The 19,517-nt window shown below is 45.3% G+C and overlaps 2 protein-coding genes across 2 annotated transcripts in view; one reads left to right on the top strand and one right to left on the bottom strand.

The window, feature by feature from the left end:
- Cdk5rap1 (CDK5 regulatory subunit associated protein 1) overlaps positions 1–19,517 on the bottom strand; it is a 59,495-nt gene that overhangs the window by 710 nt on the left and 39,268 nt on the right. The window lies entirely within an intron of this gene.
- Positions 4,069–12,568, top strand: LOC104865129 (vomeromodulin-like). The gene is made up of 8 exons (XM_033766963.1): positions 4,069–4,158; positions 6,529–6,814; positions 7,438–7,909; positions 8,604–8,711; positions 10,055–10,210; positions 11,260–11,344; positions 11,687–11,744; positions 12,405–12,568. Exons 1-8 carry the CDS (start codon positions 4,069–4,071, stop codon positions 12,542–12,544), a joined length of 1,395 nt encoding a protein of 464 aa, XP_033622854.1. The 3' UTR covers positions 12,545–12,568.

Genomic DNA, 19,517 nt, shown 5'->3' with positions numbered 1-19,517 from the left:
AGGAGGATCACTATGAGTTCGAGACCAGCCTGGGCTACATAGTGAGTTCCAGGTCAGCCTCAACTACACAGTGAGACCCTGTCTCAAAAAAACAAACAAAAAAAAAGAAAAAGAAAAAAAGAAGAGAAGAGGTATACCCCAGGGTTTGAATCCCAGTCACCCCAGGGTTTGAATCCCAACCTCGCCATTTTTTGCTGTTGCTGTTGTTGCAGTGCTGGGGATGGAAACCAGGTCCTCACACTTGCTAAGCCAAGTGTTTTACCACTGAGCCATGTCCCACCCCACCAGCCCTGCCACTTCCATAAAATAGTAACAACTTTTCTGAGCTCCTTTCTTCAACTCTAAACGGGACAGTGCAGACGGTAGGGCTGCTGCCCATGATGGCAACGGTAATGACGATCACAGCGATGACGGCGGTGGTGGTGGTGGTGGCAGGTTGTATAAGGGTGGGAGCATTTTCTGAGTGCTCGTTAGTGGGACTGTTAATTCTGGCCTCAGCCCTCTGGGCCCAGTTCCAGTGTGATTTCTATGACACATAAGCTTCCTCCTCGGCATCTTTAGTTATCCTCCACGTGAAACCCAAGCCGGCTCAGTCCCCAGGCAAATGCCCCCAGAGACACTTGCAGCTATAAGGAGTCAACCAGTTGCACATTGAGAAAAAGATGCCTACTGGTAGCAATGTGTACCCAGTGGGTAGGAAAGAGGCACCCAGAGGGAAAGAAGCAGAGGCAAAGTGCCCATCATCCATACGCCTCTCTGAAAAGCACGAAGAGCTCCATTTGACAGAAACATATTCAAGTGTGACTTAAAGAATAGATACCGCAGATGGAACCCTGGGTATCAACATCTGTGGGTACCTGGAAGGAAAAGGAGCAGAATCAAAAGAGAGACATCTGCAAGCGTGTCATAGGGCAGACACTTGGGCTTTGGAAACCTCTTACGCTTTTCCAACAAGGTTGGTTCATGCAGAGCGTTTTGGTCGAATGTGTCAAGAAATGGTGTCCTCTCACTGAAGTGAAACTTGAGAGAGAGGTTAAGACTGTCTTCCTTTCCATCCCCGGTACCAAAACAGAAAGACTGTCTTCCACAGTCCTATAAAGGATCCATTTTGTTTTATGTAAAAAAACAAACATAACTCCCAAATCATATTTAATTGCTGCAAACAAGATGTAAACAGTTGCCAAAATCTAGATATGCTGAATTGACAAGTAAATCTGAGGGGGGAAAAAAACCTGAAAATATCTAATGGTATAGTAAACGGTGATGAAATGATAATAAATACTCACCTATGCTGGGCATGGCACTTAATAGCTTGACACATTTCATCATGTTTAATTACCATGGAAACCTTATGATAGGTACAATATCATCCCCACTTTACAGACAAGGAAACTAAGGCAGAAAATTTGGATATTGTGAGGCAAACATGATAGCCACTACACTACAGAACCCACTTAAAAATTTAGATATTGTCACAAGGCCATACAACAGTACGCAGTTAAATCAAAATTCACTATAAGGTCTGTCTGGCCCCAAAAACCTCATTAGTCTAAAGGGGCCAGGTGGTGACAAAATGCTTGTAAAATCAGCACACTGAGTGGGTGAAACAGGAAAATCACAAGTTGGAGCCCAGCCTTAGCAACTCAAAAAGACCCTGCCTCAAAATTAAAAATTTAGAAAGGGCTGGGATGTAGCTCAGTGCAAAGGCTCTGAGTTCTATCCCTAGTACTACAAGAAAAGAAACAAAAATTTCATTAAAGGTATACCTGCAGAAGTGAACAATAACACCAAATTTTCCATGCAACTTCAGAGGGACTAGGGACAAGAAGTCCTTATGAAGATCTGAGATTCACTACAGCAGGGAACACTGAGACAAGAGTGCTGAATACGACCTTTGTGTTCCAGGTGACCAGACAGAGACAACAACATAAAAAGACAAAAGGATAAGCATGTCCACAAGTGTGTGCATTGTGTGTGTGATTAAAGAAACACCTAAGAAAGGTCAAAATCCTGATATGTCCGTCAACAGGACAACGTGGACTCAACCAAGTCTATTGTGATCCCGTCATAGAGAGGCCATTAAGAATGGGCACCCACTTATCAGTGACAGTTGTGATCCCAGTCAAGCCATGGCCAGCCTTGAGTGAGCAGGTCAAATCACTTAGTGTTTGGGACAAGCGGGTCTTTGTTAAGCCTTTGCTTCCAGCCTGATAAGCCACCCCGCGTGAGACACTCTCTGCACATCCTGGATTAGTGGGATGCAATAGCTGCCCTATTTCCTAATGTTGAATGAGAGAAACACAAAGAACCCGAAGGCTCCGAGGGCTATTAGAGGCTGCCTCCCGGATGTGCCCGTTCTCCACCTCTGGAGCTGGAATCTTTCTTTGAACACATCAAAGGGCACATCCACCTCTGATGGCACAGATTTCTTCTAAAAGGTGACTCAAGTTCCCTCAAATGTCCAAGAAAAATAAGACCCTGGACCGCTGCGTTTTGTCTTCTACTGATTATTAAGTGTAAAAAGCTCTAAGTTCCGTTCTCTGAGAAAAGGTCAACTGTCATTTGTTCTTTGTATCTGACATTTCAGCAGTGCCCAAAATGGGCTCTTTGGCAAAAAGAACTGTAGTTGACATCAGAGGTTGAGACCCCCCCAGTGAGGCTGGAGAGCACCCTGCACCCAACATGGGGAGCCTGCCTGAAGGCACAGACCCAGCAGGGCTGCAGAGACACAGGGTCACCCATTGGAATAGCTCCATTGCCAGGGCTCTTGCTTTGAACGCTGTGATGGCATCAAACAGCAGGCAGCAAGGACAAGAAAAATCTCACAAAGCCTACAGCTATAGGAACCTAGTGGCCTTCTCTGGAAATAGAAGGAAAGCGTGAGCCCCAGAAATCAGGTTCTAGAACTTGGGGAGCCATTAAATGAGATAGCAGGTGAGAGTGAGTTTGGACAGAGACTGGAATTTTTTTTCTTTTTTTTTTCTTCCTTCCTTTCTTCCTTCTTTTTTTTTCTTTCCTCTCTCTGATAATGGGGTTCGAATCTAGGGCCTCACACATGCTAGGCAAATGCTCTATACTGCAGAGAAGCACAGCAGGTTATTGACACCATTCATGTTTCTTCCACAGGAAAGGGAATTGGGGGTGAGGCAGAGATCGAACTCCCCGCTGGACATCCTCAAGGCCTCCATCCTTGGTCTGTCTCCTTGCTCAGGCTCTCTGCACATTCTAGGCCCCCTAGATCTGCTAGGATCTTCACATCCCTCATGCTAGCAACACCAGTACCTGACAGGAAGCCATCCCTGAACACTCTGTCCACAGGGACCCCACACTTCTATCGTGGAGCCCTGCTTGGGATCCTGTGTGGGGTTGCTCACTCAATATTGAGTGCCACTATGCCCTGGGCACCAGGCAAGCACCAAAAGGGCTTCCAACCTTGCACACTCACTCAGCACCTTCATAGATCTGAGATACCAGGCCTATGAATGTGTAAAATAAGTGTGGTACTTTTAATCCCAGCTACTTGGGAGGCTGAGGCAGGAGAATCACAATTTTAGGGATAGCCTGGGCAACTCAGTAAGGTGCCATCTCAAAAATTTTTTAAATAGCCGGGTGTGGTGGCGCATGCCTGTAATCCCAGCACTCGGGAGGCTGAGGCAGGAGGATTGCTGTGAGTTCAAGACCAGCCTGGGCTACACAGTGAGTTCCAGGTCAGTCTCAACTACATAGTGAGACCCTGTCTCAAAAAACCAAAAAAAAAATTTTTTTAAATAAAAATTTGTAAAAATAATAAGAAGGACTGGAAGTATAACTCAGCACTCTCTAGATTAAATCCTCTACACACACACACACACACATGGATGTAAACTGAGTAGGGGACAGATGCATGGCCTGTCTCCCCCCACAAGAAGCTCCAAGCCCTCTGAACACCTCTGGAGAAGACACCAGCATGTTGAACAATGAACAGGTGCTGACTTTGGAAGGCAGCCTACCCCATGGCACCCTTATCATATCTGGATCGTGTCCCATTTTCTCTGACGATGACTTTTCCAAGAGGCTTTGGTCTATAAAATGGGGAGCAACTCTGCCATCAGTAGTTCAGAGAAAAGATCAGGAGGAGAAGCAGCTTCTGATCATTTTAACCATCATCAACTGAGCAAGGTAAGAACTTACTGCATCTGACGCCCAAGGAGAAAGTGGAAATCCTGAGGTAGGCACAAGCATAGGGCAGGTCATGTAAGGACCTACAACCGGGGTTCCTGAGTTTAGAGGCTAGTGGTGTCCTTCGGCCATTGAGCCGAATAGCACTCTGCCCAGCTTCGAACAAGCGGTTACCAATCCCTGCTAAGTGATTTGTTTGTTTGTTTTGGTACTGGGGATCAAACTCGGGTCCGTGCAATTTCGAGGCAGGCGGTGGAACCACTGAGCTAAATCCCTGGCCCCATTTGTTTTTGTTTTTTCAGACAGGGTCTCACTACGGAGTTCAGGCTGGCTTTGAATTCTATGCAGCTCAGGCCTCAAACTCTTGGCAATCCTCTTGCTTCAGCCTCCCAAGTCCTGGAATTGCAGGCGCGCAACACCACACCCAGCCCTTATTATGTGATGTTAGAGAGCGGGCAATGAACTCCAAGAGTTCTGATCTGCTCAAAGTTTAACAGTACTGCCATAAACTCCATCACAGGCATAAGATTTTAGATGTCATGTGACATAAAGTTCAAATTTCTTACAGAAGAGAGTAAAATGAAAAAAATGATTTTAAAAAGGGATTTTACTGAAAAAGACTAATTTATTCAAGGTGATGAATTGCCATTGGTTCTGTTTATGCCTTAACCACCTTCTTTTTGTTTTTTCTGGTTTTGTTTTTGTTTTTTTGGAACCGGGGATCGAACTCAGGTCCTTGCGCTTGCGAGGCAGTCGCCAGAACCACTGAGCTAAATCCCCGGCCCCATAGCCACCTTCTTTTTGATGTTGACAACAGATTATTTGCTTATGTTAATGTTTATGCTCAGCATAAACCTAAATAATCAGAAAGATTCTCTAAAGACTATTTATTTGAAAATAGGATCACATATTACTGAGGACATGCCGGCCATAGTAAACTGTAAGTGGGTTTTTTGGGGGGGTTTTGGGTTTGTTTTTTTTTTTGGGTACCAGGGATCGAACTCGGATCCTTATGCTTGCGAGGCAGGTGGCAGAACCACTGAGCTAAATCTGAGGCCCAATTGTAAGTGTATTTAAAGAAGTTGGAGTAAGGAGATGCTTTTATTTATTTATTGGGGGAAGTGTTTTGTTTTTGAGACATGGTTTCATTATGTAGTCTGGGCTGGCCTTGAACTCACTTTGTAGCCAGGCTGGCCTCAAATTTGTGGTGATCCTCCTGCCTCAGCCTCCCACAAGCATGTGCCACCATACTGGCTAAGATGTTTGTAAAAGCAAATGGAGGAGCCAGAGATTTAGCTCAGTGGTGCCACCACCTACCTCGAAAGTGTAAGATCCCAAGTTTGATCTCCAATACCAAAAAAAAAAAAGCAAAGGAGGGCCACAGATTTAGCTCAGTGGCATTGCAGCTGCTTCACAAGCACAAAGTCCTGAGTTCAATCCCCAGTGCAAACAAAAAAGTAAATGGAGGGGCCTGGGGATGTAGCTCAGCAGCACAGCACCTGCCTGGCAAGCGCCAAGTCCTGAGTTTGATCCCTGGTACAAAAAAAAAAAAAAAAAGAACAATGTTCCCTGGAAAAAAAAAAAAAAAAAAAAGAACAATGGAGGAAGATCACAGAAGATCCTTTGAAACAGTAATCAATTAATAGTGACAGGGGGGCTGGGGATTAAGCTCAGTGGTTCTGCTGCCTGCCTCAAAAGTACAAGGTCCCAAGTTCGATTCCTGCTACCAAAAAAAAAGGCTAATAATGAAAGTGGCCATGGTCCAAAGTTGGACAGTTGCTGGGCAGGCGTCCTTGCAAAACTGTCTTTTTTTGGAGGGAGCGGGTAGTGAGGATCGAACCGAGGGCCTTCACACTGAGCTACAACCCCAGGCTTTTTAAATTTTTTTATATTGAGGTAGGTCTCAAGTCCCTAAGCTGCCCAAGCTGGGCTTGAACTCGTGATCCTTCTGCCTCAGCCTCCCAGAGTACTGGGTTTACAGGGGTGTGCTACTGAGCTCCACTCGGAAGTGTCTTTAGTGCAAGGTTTCCACATTTCCAGTTGGTGATCAAGACAGTGCAGAGGTGCTTGATGAGGAGGGTGGCCGGAGGGTGTGTGATCAGAGAGCCCAGGCCACTGGGCAGGTTATGGCCTGCATCTAAGTGCTACCACCAGTGTGCTTAGAGGACATTCCTACAAAGTCAAAACAGAAGTAGGCAAAGGATCCTTCCTTAGGACAATAATTTCTGGGTAGTGGGACATGTTCCCACAGGCAGTATTCAGACTCTAGCATATGCCATGTGAATGGCGTCTTCCTCTGACAGCCAGAAAGCTGTTGTACACAGGCATATCCATGGTGAATGAGGTGTCTGATGAAGCACTCCTTTTCAGGTATCAGCCACCAGGATGTGGATGCTCTGGGCCCTGGCCACCATGCTGGCCACGCAAGCTGGAGCACTTGACGTGCTAGAACCACCCCCAGTAGGAAGCCTTCCTTCCCCGCTATCCTCTGTGCAATATGTGGAACCTCCCCCTGTTCCTCTGCCATCCGAACTGCTTTTCAGAAGTCCCTCAGCCCAAAACAGCTTCCCACCCAGCAAAAAGTCACCTAAGACCCCAGAAGGCCAATGTGCACCTGCCTCCAAGTACTTCCTGTCTGCCGAGAAAATCAATGAGTGTAAGTAAGAATGGCTTTGCCTGGTCCTGACACCCCCTGCACAGGCTTCTCATTTCTAAGCCAAAGGGGCTGGTCTCATCTTCGGAACAAGTGGTTACCAGACATGAGGAGGCCCCAGTATGCCTTGGGAGCTGGTGGAGCAGGGTTGGCCTGTCAGTTCCACGACCATCTCCCCAGCTGCCTCCCACTTTACACAGCACTTACAATCCGCCATCATCTCATTCATCCTCCACCTGTAGCCCATGCAGCAGTTCCTGCTGTTAGCTCCTAAACAGGTCCAAAGACTGGAATCCAAGACCGTAAAGACCCTGGCCTAGGCTACTTGGCCTCTGTGCCCTAGACCGCAAGGTTCAAAACCCAATCTAAGTTCCTTTCTGGCACGCTCAAATCACTTTAGATGAGACATGCTCAACACCAGACTGGCCTCAGTATAGGCACAAATGTGAGCCCTTAACAGAGGGACACAAGGCCACCTTTGGAGTGGGCAGTAGCAGGGGTGGATCTTTCTAGAAGGCACAATGCACAGTTCCTATGTGCCTCACAATTTAAAAGTGCCAGTTCCCCCAGCTGGCTGAACTGAGTAGGCGGCACACAGCAGGAACTTGTCTCTTGATCTTTTTCAGACCTGAATGCCACTATACCCCTGGAAGTTGAGAAGCTGGTGAAGTGTGGGAAGGTTAACCTAATCGGAGCATTGGGGGAAGTGATAAACATGATGGAAAACACTGGCGTGCTCGAGCTGCTAGACGTTACTTCACTCCTAGAAATGGGAGATGGCGGGATTGGTGGCATCATAGGCTTGAACAGCAAGGGTGACAAGTCTCCAAAGCTCCCGTCCCTCTCCAAAGTTGGTGAAACTGCTGATAATCTGGGTGTGGGCAGCCTGCTGTCGTCTGGAGCAGGCCAAAGCCCTATAAAAGGGCTCCTTGATAGTGCTCAACTCCCCAACCTCCAGCCCGTGAATGATGTGGCTGGAAGCGCTAAGAATCTCAAAGATTCTGCCTTGGGGAAGGTGAAGGATGTCTTGCCAGCAGAAGCCACCAAAGCATTCAAAAGTGCACTGGGAAATATTGAGCTAAAAGAAGTATTGCTGGGGTAAGTGTTTCCTTGATGCTGCCACACCAAAAAAATCTGCTTATTTAGGACACTCAAGTTCAAACTCCAACAATCCCAATGAAAGCATCAATCATCCTTTCACAAAACAATATACTTGTGCCCTCTCCGGGGAAATACCATAAAGTTTTTCGTTTTTTGTTTTCTTCAGTGCTGGAGATTGAATCCAGGGCCTTCACACTGAGCTACTTTCCCAGTCCATTTTTATTTTATTTGTTTTTGAGACAGGGTGCCACTAAGTCACAAAGGTACATAGGTTGGGCTCAAATTTTAGATCTTCCAGCTTCCTACAGTGCTGGCATTATAGCGTGTGCCACCACACCCAGCAATCCATTAAGACTAGTTTAAAACGACTGTGGGGGCCCATGCCTGTACTCCCAGCACTCAGGAGGCTGAGGCAGAAGGAACACCGTGGGTTTGAGGCCAGCCTGGGCTGCACAGTCAATTCAAGCCCAACCTGAACTACAAAGTAAGACCTTGTCTTTAAAATATATAAAATAAAAATAAAAAATAAAAAGATTTATTGAGCTTAATGAACTGGATGGGTAAGGGAAGTAAGGCATCAAAGGAATGGATGGTGTGGTGGCTTGGGAGGTTTAACTAGCTATTTCAAAGATATTGCTCCCACAGTCCAGCTGATTTCTTGAGCCAGAATTGACTCTTGATTGCTACCACTTTGCAGATTAAACGTTGACTCCGTGAATACAGTGGACTTAAATACAACTATAACGGACGATGAGATTGACGTTAAGACCAAAGCTGTTGCTACCATAGGTGGAAAAGGGTAAGCCTATTTTCAAAACAATCCACTGGATCACAGGACTGGGGCTCTAAGATCCAAAGTTCAAGAGCTAGGTTAAGAGGACAAAGAGTAGAGCAGAGTCGGGAGGAGCAGGCTACCATACACAGCTACCCCTATTCCCCAGCCTAATGCTAGAGAAAGGCCCTGGAGAGCTTTGTCCTCCAATAGCGCTTTTTTTTTTTTGGTAGTACCAGGGATCAAACTCAGGACCTTGGACTTGCAATGCAAATATGGTGCCACTGAGCTAAATCCCTGGTCCTATCCTCAAAAAGCGTAAGCAAATCTGCACAAACTCTCATACCTGGGTAACGAAGGCAGAAACCACAGAGAACACGTACCATTGTGGCATTGATACAAACCTTATGTGAAATGTACTTTCGATGGACTCTGGGCTCCGTAGAGAATCAGCCCATTCTGTGCAAGCACTATCCTAGCAGGTTAGAGATACAGAGATGACTTCAATGGCCTCAGGGAGTTACAAATTTAAACATCCCTGCATGCATTCATTCATCTGTAGTTAAGAAACCACCCTGGGACAGATGCCACGGTGGGCCCAAAGGAAAGACAAAAGGTGGTCTCTGTCCTCAGGAAACATAAACGTGAGGGAGGGATGTGTTAACAGTGTAAGCTGTGGGCACACGGGAAGACACCACTGGGGAGAGATCATTCTATGGACTAAGACATACAGCACTGATACCTCTCACTGTCCTGGCACAAGCAGGGCACCTAATGAGCTAGGACTTCATGAAAGCGTCTCCACAACCTTATCAGAAAAGCAGTCCTGTTTCCAGATTAGAAACCACTTCAGACTGGCAAAGGCAATTACCTTTATTCACAGTCACACAGTTGAAACACAGAAGTGACAGTGTTTATTTGAGCCCAGGCAGGCTGCCTTCAGACTCAATGTCTGTTACACTACTGCTCATGGTGTCAGGAAGTCACTGGTCTTCTCCAAATCCTCCCACTTTAAGCTCTGCCCCTGGTGGGCTTCTCTCACACAACAGAAAGCCTGAGTGCCTGGCATAAAAGTGAACCTGTAACAGACAGTTTTGTACCATCAACAGATGCCCTCCCACAGGCTGGTTAGGTTAGTGATTTCTGTCAAATGTTTATTAACTGTCAACTATGAGCCCAGATCCATGCTCTTATGGCCACAAAACAGCCAGCCTCAGGGCATGAGGACTGGAAGGACCAGCTATTCCTTCTCTCCAATTAACACATACGCTAATTATCAAATGTGAGGCTGATCCCCAAAATACTTAACACTTGGCCTGTGCCTCGCCTTGAAGCCAGGCCCATTTTCACCTGTATTTTGCTCTCCACAGTGTGGCTGGACCCGTCATCAACATAGTGGGATTTGAAGTGCACTTGGAAATAAATCTGAAAATTGCTGCTTCCACAAACAATACCCAATGCATCAGCCTTGATATCGAGGAAACAAATATCAATACCAACAAAGTGACCCTTCGGATATTAGAAACGTAAGACCGTTTTTCTCATTTTCCGGATCCAGCAGTCTTTGTGCCAGAATGTCCTGCTGTTACCACCCTCAGAGATGAGCTGGTTTAATGTAATGGTTTTAACATGGGCCCAGAGAAGGGTCTCTGCTTAAAAATGTCCCACTGTATTTGAGAATAACCTTCTCTCACACAGCCTGCATTCTGCCTACTAACTGTACTGCAGTTTGGGGTTTTTTTTGCTTTTTTTTTTTTTTACACAAGCAATACATTAGCCTGGATTTAGCGGGGGTGAGCCATATAGTAAAAAGTCTTGGGCCGGGGATTTAGCTCAGTGGCACCGCATCTGCCATGCAAAAGCAAGGTCTGAGTTCAACCCCCAGTACCAAAAAAAAGTCTCTCCAAGCCACACCTGCCAACTGGCTAGTTATTCTCCCTGGAAACAACTAATGGATCCAAGCTTTTTCTGAACTTTGTTTCATTCATATAGATATATATATAGATATAGGTATCTTTAAAGATATATATATATAAATATATATCAGGAAAAATCTGGGAGTATATTTAATCCCGTATATGAACAGCTTCATTCTTTATTACTCCCCAGTATTCCCTCATGAATATGCACTATATTTTCTTCAGCCAATCCCTTGTCAGTTATTAACTTTTGCACCTAACCACAGTGAACAAGGTTGCAGACAAGTCTGTCCAATAGCACGCACGTATCTGAAGGGTGAACCTCCTCCAGGTGGGGCTGCTGGGCAGACACCTGTGCTTTGGTCATTTTGTCAGGTATCTTTGCATCTTCCTTAAAGGGTAATGATGAAGATTAAAAGGCTCAGGTGTGCACCCAGGTTAAGCAGCAGAATATCATTAGGGCCATTTCAGCAATGGCTTTTCAGTTTTGCCAATGTTTAGGCAAATCTAGAGACACCAGGGCTGGAAATATAACTCAGTGGCACACACGCGCCTTCCTGGCAAGCTCGAGGTCCTGAGTTCGACCCCCAGTACAAAATAAAATAAAATAATAGAAACCCTAGAATCACACTGTTTTACACATGCATCTTTCCTAGACTCACAGATACTGCGTCTCTTCCTGTTTCTCTGCCCTTGAAGGACACGGTGCCTAAAGTGTTGTCAGTAGAGTTACAGAAGAACGTAAGTCCTGGGAAATGGGAGGACACCCCCTTGGAGGTCCTCATCACTGGAGAAAGATAAGGAGGAGCCCTTGCCTCAGAAGGGACCTGATGCTAGGAGAGACTCAGGAACACAACATCAGGCCCTCTGGAGTTCCCACGCTAAGCAGTCCCTCTGGCCCAACTTGCCCATAAGCAGGTCTGGCAATGTCTCAGGCTGGGGGGAGGGACAGATGACTTTTGCCAAAAAGGAGGCCAAGAAAACAGGACAAAGAGGGAAAGGACAGCGAGAAAGGGATGATGGACTAAAGAGAACAGGCTAACTGGACATCTTTGTCAAAGCTAACAGCTCATAATTTCATAGGTTGACAACTCAGAATCCTGTGGCATTGTTCTCAGTGATTTCAACGAGTGCAAAAACTGTGAGTACAAACAACCTCCTCGGGGAAGCTCACATCAGTGGAGAGGCAGCCATCACTCCTTAAGGCAGGCCAGGGCTGAGACACCACGTCCCACACCTGCAGGCCTCCAGCTGGCCTCTTCTCCAAGCCCTCAGGAGAACGAAGGTCCCAGATCACTGTTTTCTCTAGACCATTTTAACTTACTCCCAAGAAGGAAAGAGAACCAAGAGCTCCTCGGGAGACCATGTAGCATCCCAGCCCAGTAAGTGCATAACTGCACAGAGTCTGAGCAAAGAGCAGTGCTAAGCTTCCCCACTGGGAGCCTGAGAGTTAACAAAGCCCTCAAAATTCCAAAACACATGCTGAGAGATGGGGATGACAGGACGCAGTGTGTCAGCAACTGCAAGGCAGATGAAGCAGGAAAGCATGCAAATCTTTTCCTCTCCATAGAGGCTCTCACGCGTGAGAGTAGGGCCAAATCCTTGTGAGCTTCCTTCCCACAGCACCCTTGCAGACGTGGGAGAAATCAGAGAGGGAACTGGCTTTCTGCTTGGAACCCAGAGAACAGGAGCTGTCCACATTAGTACTGGTCAGGAGGGCAGTGCCAGGCACAGAGTACGGGGCACAGTGGCTATTAGCAATGGCTGTGCTCTCTCCATTTCTCTCTCCTCTCCTCTGCAGCCACCGGCTTATTCCAGTTCCGCATAAAATCAGCAAAGACCGAAGCAAAAGGCCTTTCAATCCTCTACTGTGTAAGTGTCCTTTGTCTTTATGATGGCTTCTGGGCAAAGGCTGGAGGCCTAGTTGACCTCATAAGATAGAGCAGGATAAGACAAACCAGCTATCAGCCCCTTCTCAGATCCTCACACCTTCCTAGCAACACCTGAGTGCCATCCCCCAGGTGCAGTTGTGTGCTCTGTTCCTATTTAAGTCCCACAGCCAATCTCCTGAGAGGCATTCCAACAAAGACAGCCATGTCTTAACCATTGGAATCTGCCCAGCCTAGGTCGAGACACTTAATAGACAATACAGAACAAAACAGAAAGTGTCAACTCTTCCCAGCCTCCAAGAGGGCAGAATGAGAAAAAAGTGCAGACAAGAGGCAACATTTTAGACTTAGCTAGCTCTACTTCTATAAGCCAATCTGAAACAACCTAAGTACAGACATTGAAGTCTGTATGTGATTTGTGATGAGGATAGGAAAAACGAAAAGGAAGTAGTGAAGCCAAGGATAAGATCAAGCCATATATTTAAAGTTTGTAGTTACAGGATATAGAAATGCTATGCATTTCTGTTAATTTTTCAAAGTATTATAAAAATGAAGTATGCACGCAAGACACGTGGGAAGATCAGTGATTTTAGGTAGGAATCTCTTTTTTCCTCCCATTTAACTAAATTTTCCAACTTTTCCACCACGTGATATTTCCATTGTATAAGCAGAGGGGAGAATGTGCACACAAAAAAAAAGAGGTGATTAATGGAGGCTAAACTATCTGAGAAATTATTTCTCGGCAAAATGGGCTTTTAAGTAAGGAAGAAGGCAGGGCCTCCTAGGCTGGCAAAACAGGTCAGGAAAAGGAAGGACTGTGGATACAGATACACCTTCCCGGAATCCACAAGTAAATGGGGGAATCTGCCTAGAAAATAAGCATTTGTGGCTTCTCTTAGAAAATAAGAGGTCTGGCTGCTACAAACTGCCATGCACTGGGGCCATAATCAAGTCACCACTGACCTACCACTCCCCCCAGGGTGACCCAACACAGCCAGGAGGTCAACTGCCATTCCCTGTCATGCACACCCAGTGCAGCACTCACCAGGCCACCTCACCCTTCACCTTTGCAGCCAGACTTCCAAGGGCCTTGACTTTGGCCTTGTCTCCCAGGCTGACAGACTTTTCTGCTTTTCTCTCTCCAGGTTGAAGCCCTCTTTAACAAGACAGCAGTGCCTGTGCCTGGAGGTCGTCTCCCTCCACATCCTAAAGAGGCCAATGTTTCCATAATTTTGTCCAGCACAATGATCAAGACAGTTGTCAGGCAAAATGCCAAGCTGAGCTCTGCCAAGGTAAGCATCATCTATGGTGGCACAACTCTGATCTGTGCATCAGCCAGACCTGCCAGCCTCTGACAGTAAGGTGAGCGTGCAAATGGGTTCTGAATGTTCTTCCAGAGATCTATCTGATCAGTGCCACAGATAGACATTTTCCCTCAATGATCAGATGTTTCCATCAACAGAAAGCAGAAAAAAAAGTTTTCTTTGGTACCTGACGATTGAACCAAGAATCTCATATTCACGCTGAGCTACATCTCCAGCCATTTTTCAAAATTTTTTTTTTGGTACCAGAATAGAAGTCAATTTTTTTTTTTTTTCAGAACCAGGCAGGCACTGCACTGCTGAGCCACATTCCTGGCCCTTTTTAAATTTTTGAGATAGGCTCTTGCTCAGTTGCCCAGGCTGGCCTCAAATGTACAATCCTCCTGCCTACCCTCCCAAGTAGCTGGGATTACAGGTATGTGTCTCCACGCCTGGTAACATTCTTTTGAGTGCCATCTGTGTATCAGGTATATAGATGGGTATCGTTACATCTAAATGTAAAGATTTAAATGATTAACGTCATTTTATCCTCACAACAGCACTTGGATAGAGGTATTCTTATCCCATTTTACTGAGGGCCTAAAGGAAAGAATTAATTTAGCAGCAGTCTTAGAAGGAACACTAGTATGGGACTTACCTACATATGAAGTATTCACTTGCTCTTGGCCCTATCAGGGGTAAAAGGAAGTAACAACTTCAAAGGTGACTGATTGGGATAGGGAACCCTCATATGCATGAGGCTCTGAGTTTAATCCCTAGCACCACAAGAATAATAATAATAACAATAACAACAACAACAAAAAACAGTAACAACAAAGAGTACCTCCGCGTGCCAGACCCAGTTTGAAGCAATATGTGATTCTTATCAATGTCCCTAAATGAACAGCTCAGACTTGTCTTGCCACAAAGGCTTAGAGATAAACAGGCTTCAAATTTGATAAAGCATACAGTAATAGAAAAGCAAAATTTCACATGTTACATACCCCACTATCCCTCCAAGGAAGCAAATGAGATAGAAAACACCAGGAAATAGGCCTCGTCTGTGTGGCTATCCCAGCTTTGCCAGCACCCAGCTAGGTGATTAATACATAGAAGACAATCAGTAAGTCCTCTGCTGTGAATGATACCTGAGTGTCTCATGACACAATATCCACAGTCCCTCTTCCTCTCCACACTCTAATCGACAACTTCTTTACCACAGTCAGGTGACCTGGAGGCAAAAATCTCCAAGACAACCTTCAACTTCCAGAAAGACAGCGTTCAGGTCGTTTACTGGACTACCATAAAAAGGGATGGTGAGAGTTTTGCTAAGGGAAAATCGGTAAGTGCTAAGAAATGAACAGAAACTGAGATGTGAGAAGGAACTTCCAGGAACAATGTTTAACGGGATGAGCTGCTACCAAACCCTGACTGCCTGGGTGTCACCAGGAGAAGGGAGAAGCCAAGCTCAGTCCCCATGGGAAAAACGGAGTGTGAACTCTGGCCTTGAAGGACGAGGCCACAGAGACCTCACTCTGGTTGTGAACTGGGACCCCAATGGTCGTCTTAACGATGTGGCATGTTTGCTGAGTAGCCAGGCCAAGGTATTATATTTAATGCATATTCATCTTATTTCAGGTTTTAATCATGAAACTTGCTGGCAAGGTTTCAAGTGGCAAAATAACAGTAAACGTTGAAGTTTCAAGGTACTGCCTATGACTATGTAATTCTATTATCAGTGTAAGAGACAATAAGAAACCCAACACATGGACAAGAGTTTTAGCTCAGTGGGTCCACCACCTGCCTCACAAGCACAAGGTCCCAAGTTTGATCCCTGGTACTAAAAAAATAAAAAGATACCTAACACATGAGCACAGTAATGCATAAGGCTCAGGAAATACTTGGATAATTACAAGGAAATCAGAATCAAAATTTGCTCACAGGCTCCTTAAACTTCATCTACAATTTGCCCCTTCAAATCAGAAGTTCCTAATTTATAACTGACTTTTACTAAGAAGCACCTGAACTGATAAACACCACACCTGAGTTGTATTTTTCCTATGGGCCTAATATTTCTCTGTACTTTATTTCCTGACAGAACTGAGCACAATGTGATCCCTTCTGAGTTGGTAAGTTAATGTGGTTGTCAATACACTTACCTGTAGTATATCAAAAATAATGCCCGATGCTCAGTGACATGGAGACTCTGAGAACGAAGACTAGATCACAGACAACCTAAAACACAGCTGCCCAAGCCCACTATAGATTACCACACTTAGACAGTGACCTGGAAATGGCCTGGAATCTGCACTTGTATAGCATCCTAATATGCCAGCAGGCCTAGGGACCCAACAGAAACATGAAAAGATAACCTAGGTCTAATCTGACTCTGTCCATGAGAGGATCTCATAAATATTGCCAGCTTCCCATGGCCTCCGCTCCCTATGAGGGGTTTCTATCCAGGATCTATGGAATGAGCACAATGTATGAGGAAGCACATAGATGACCAAGGAAGAGCCTGGGAGAAAGAGAGCAGAGAGTGAAGGCAGGGCCTAGGGCCCAGGGCTCAGGGCTTAGGCTCCAGCGACAAAGGTGAAACTAACAGAAGGGTCACCAACCAACCCCATCTTTCAGACATCTGATCTTGACCTGTTATTTCTTAATTCAACAAATAATTATTGAGTACCTACTATGTGCCTGGCCCTACAAATGTCACCTGAAGTAGTGACAACTTGTCTAATTCCAGGAACTGATATGCCAATGTGTGAGCTGAAAGGATACATATAAACACACAGAAAGTAGGCCAAAGTTATTAAGAGACTGGAGGCCTCAATGGATGCCCAGAGGTAGACAACTTTATGACTCTAGGTTTAGAACCTGGGTCGTCTATGGCAGCCCTAAGATAATGAGTTGGCCAAGAGGTACACAATGGAGATCATCACAAGCCTGGTGTTCCCTCTGTCTCAACTTCACCATGCAGCTATAGGATATACTGAGCTCTGTGCTCAGGGAAAGCAACTTAGAAGGGTTGATTCCTGACTTCACATAACTACACACCTGGCAGGAGACAACAGACATTTATGCAAATATTTTCCAATTCACTATGAAGACAGAATGGAAGGAGAGTCAACTGGAAGGCACAGAGTAGGTTTAATCAAAAGTTGTACCCAAATTCAGTTGTGAAGAAAGGAAGAGGACTTGACCACACAAAGCAAGTGTGGAACTAGATGTGTGAAGGAGAGGCAGCATGGAGTCAACTCAGCAGGGGAGGGTGGTGCACGCAGAGGGAAGAGAAGGACAGCACCAGTATGGAGGACCAGATTTGCACATCCAGTGCAAAAGAGGCAGCAGCCTAAACTTGGTGTTTGTCCTGAAGCACAGAGCTACCCGCTGTACCTACTCGAGTATCTGGCACATAACACAAATCAAAGAAACCCCCATTCAAGGAGCCACCTCAGACAACAACAGCTACTGAAGGGCCTTGAAAACTCCTGAAGATTAGTGGCCAGAGGGGTAGGCTGAGGGGTAAGGTTACTGGCCTTGTCCAGTAACAGAACTTTTTATTAGGAAAAACCTGCAGATACACAGGCTCCAAGACTGCTTTCCCTGGCTACAGTGCCTTGCTGGGAGCTTTGATGAAAATGTTCTTCCCATCTCTTTGCAGAAGGACACAGTGCAAGATGTGATGCTCAAAGTTCAGAAGCACTTCGTATTTCACCTGACTGGTATGTGGAGTTAATAACCCAAACATCTGGGAGAGTCAGTGTCACAGGAGAGGGCCCAAGGTGTGAATCATGCTGCATGGTGCTGCAGCACTGAATACAAGATTATCCATCAACAGCTGAATCACAGCCCTTCTTTTTCAGAGAGGGAGACAGCACCTTGAGATGGTAAAAATAAAAACCAAATCAATGGGCCGGGGACTTGGCTCAGTGGTTCTGCCACCTGCCTCACAAGCACAAGGGCCCAAGTTCAATCCCCAGCACCAAAACACAAAACACCAGCAACAAAAGAAAACCCCAAATCAAAATGCCTGTTCTAAACCTCTTAAAGAAATCTAGTCCACACGGTGTCCTTGGGACCAATACCATCATGCCATTTAAAAGAAACATGGGGCCAGGGATTTTGCTCAGTGGTTATCACACCAGCCTCACAAGTGCAAGGCCCCGAGTTTGATCCCCAGTACCAATAAAGAATAAGAAACATGGACCAGGGTTACCTAGTCACACAGACATTAGAGGTCTGACAATTCAGGAGGCTGGAGTCATAACCCTTGCGGCTAACAATGGTAATGGTAAACCCTGTTAGCTGGACATATTTCTGGTTAATTCTAAAGGACTTCAAAATAATGTACTTACTACCAAAACAGCAAGCCCTCACTCTTGTGGTGTTGTAATAAGATCAGATATGCCAGGACCAATATTGACAACAACATTAGGATACCCACCAGGTCTTCAAATGGTTCTGTAGTTTCATCTTTGCTTTCCCACTGTCACCACCTCCCCCTTCAACAGTCTGGGAGATACTATATAGGTCTTTACCCAAGTCACTGTTGAATGGGCAGGGTAGAGATTTCTCCTAGAGCCTCACATACTGCCCAGAGTTCTCACCATCTGACTAAAATAGGCCACCCAGGATATTTATTGTTTCCTTCAACTCGTATCATAATATGGTCTTTCTTTGTTTCAGAATCAGCTAAAAACTGGAATATACCATTGGGAGTATCCCCATATCCTGTAAATGGTGATGTTACGGTAATGCCATCGGTAAGAGAAACTTTTTTATGATTGCTAGGAATAGAACTCAGGGCCTAAGGGCCAGGGATTTAGCTCAGTGGTACTGTGCTTTCCTGGCAAGTACAAGGTCTTGATTTCAATTTCCAGTATTTAAAAAAAAAAAAAGCAAAAACAAACAAACCTTAGGGTCTCAGGCATGCTAGAAAAGCACTCAACAAATATTTTCCTTTTGCACTAAAATCTATTCTGTACTTCAGAGAAGCTTATATCAGGGTTCAAACAATGATACCAAAAATCAGGGCTAGGGATTTAGCTCAGTGGTTCTGGTGCCTGCTTTACAAGTGCAAGGACCCGAGTTCAATCCCCGGTACCAGAAACAAACAAACAAACAAACAAATCAATGTCTTGGCTGTACTATTTCTTTTTCTCCCCCCGACACCTTTTGGTACCAGGGATTGATGGCTGTACTATTTCTGAAATTGTTCTTTTTGGGATCTGCATGGAAGTCTCCACCTACCAGGAGCTTCACTATTTCCTTCCCTGATAATTCAAATAACTGCCAGCCCACACTTGTTCCATAACCCCACTCCTGAAGCAAGCACTGTGGTCAGGGGACAGAGTACACTGGTTGGCTTAAAATGTGCCTGCAGTCAGCTTATGTGTTTAAGTGTGTAACTGGTTGTCTTTTATCTCCCACAGGAGGATCTTGTGGCAGTAAACTGAAAACCGGCAATATTCTGAAGGAAAGCGAAAACATTCTGTAAAACTTTCCTATGAAATACCAAGCTGAGGACATGCTTATGATTAAAGAACCAAGTAGAATTAGTTTTCTTAAAATGCCAAGTATCCCTTTAGAATTTTCACCAACCACCTTGAATTAACAAGTGCCAAAAAGGCCAAAATTCAGGGATTTGGGGCATTGTTCTAATCAACTCCTTAATAAACAACCTGTTGCATGCAAAAAATGGTTCTTTTTTTTTTTTTTTTT

This window comes from Fukomys damarensis, unplaced genomic scaffold (assembly GCF_012274545.1).
Source record: "Fukomys damarensis isolate Sample0158 unplaced genomic scaffold, DMR_v1.0_HiC HiC_scaffold_22, whole genome shotgun sequence".
Classification (NCBI taxonomy): Eukaryota; Metazoa; Chordata; class Mammalia; order Rodentia; family Bathyergidae; genus Fukomys; species Fukomys damarensis.
Note: the sequence above shows the minus strand (reverse complement) of the source record. Positions and strands in the feature narration are given on the sequence as shown.

Excerpts from the sequence above, each read along its gene's own strand:
- LOC104865129 (XM_033766963.1), top strand. The coding sequence starts at position 4,069 with ATGGGGAGCAACTCTGCCATCAGTAGTTCAGAGAAAAGATCAGGAGGA. Across the intron at positions 10,211-11,259 it reads ACCCTTCGGATATTAGAAAC|ACTCACAGATACTGCGTCTC; the intron begins GTAAGACCGTTT and ends CATCTTTCCTAG. Across the intron at positions 11,745-12,404 it reads TTTCAACGAGTGCAAAAACT|CCACCGGCTTATTCCAGTTC; the intron begins GTGAGTACAAAC and ends TCTCCTCTGCAG.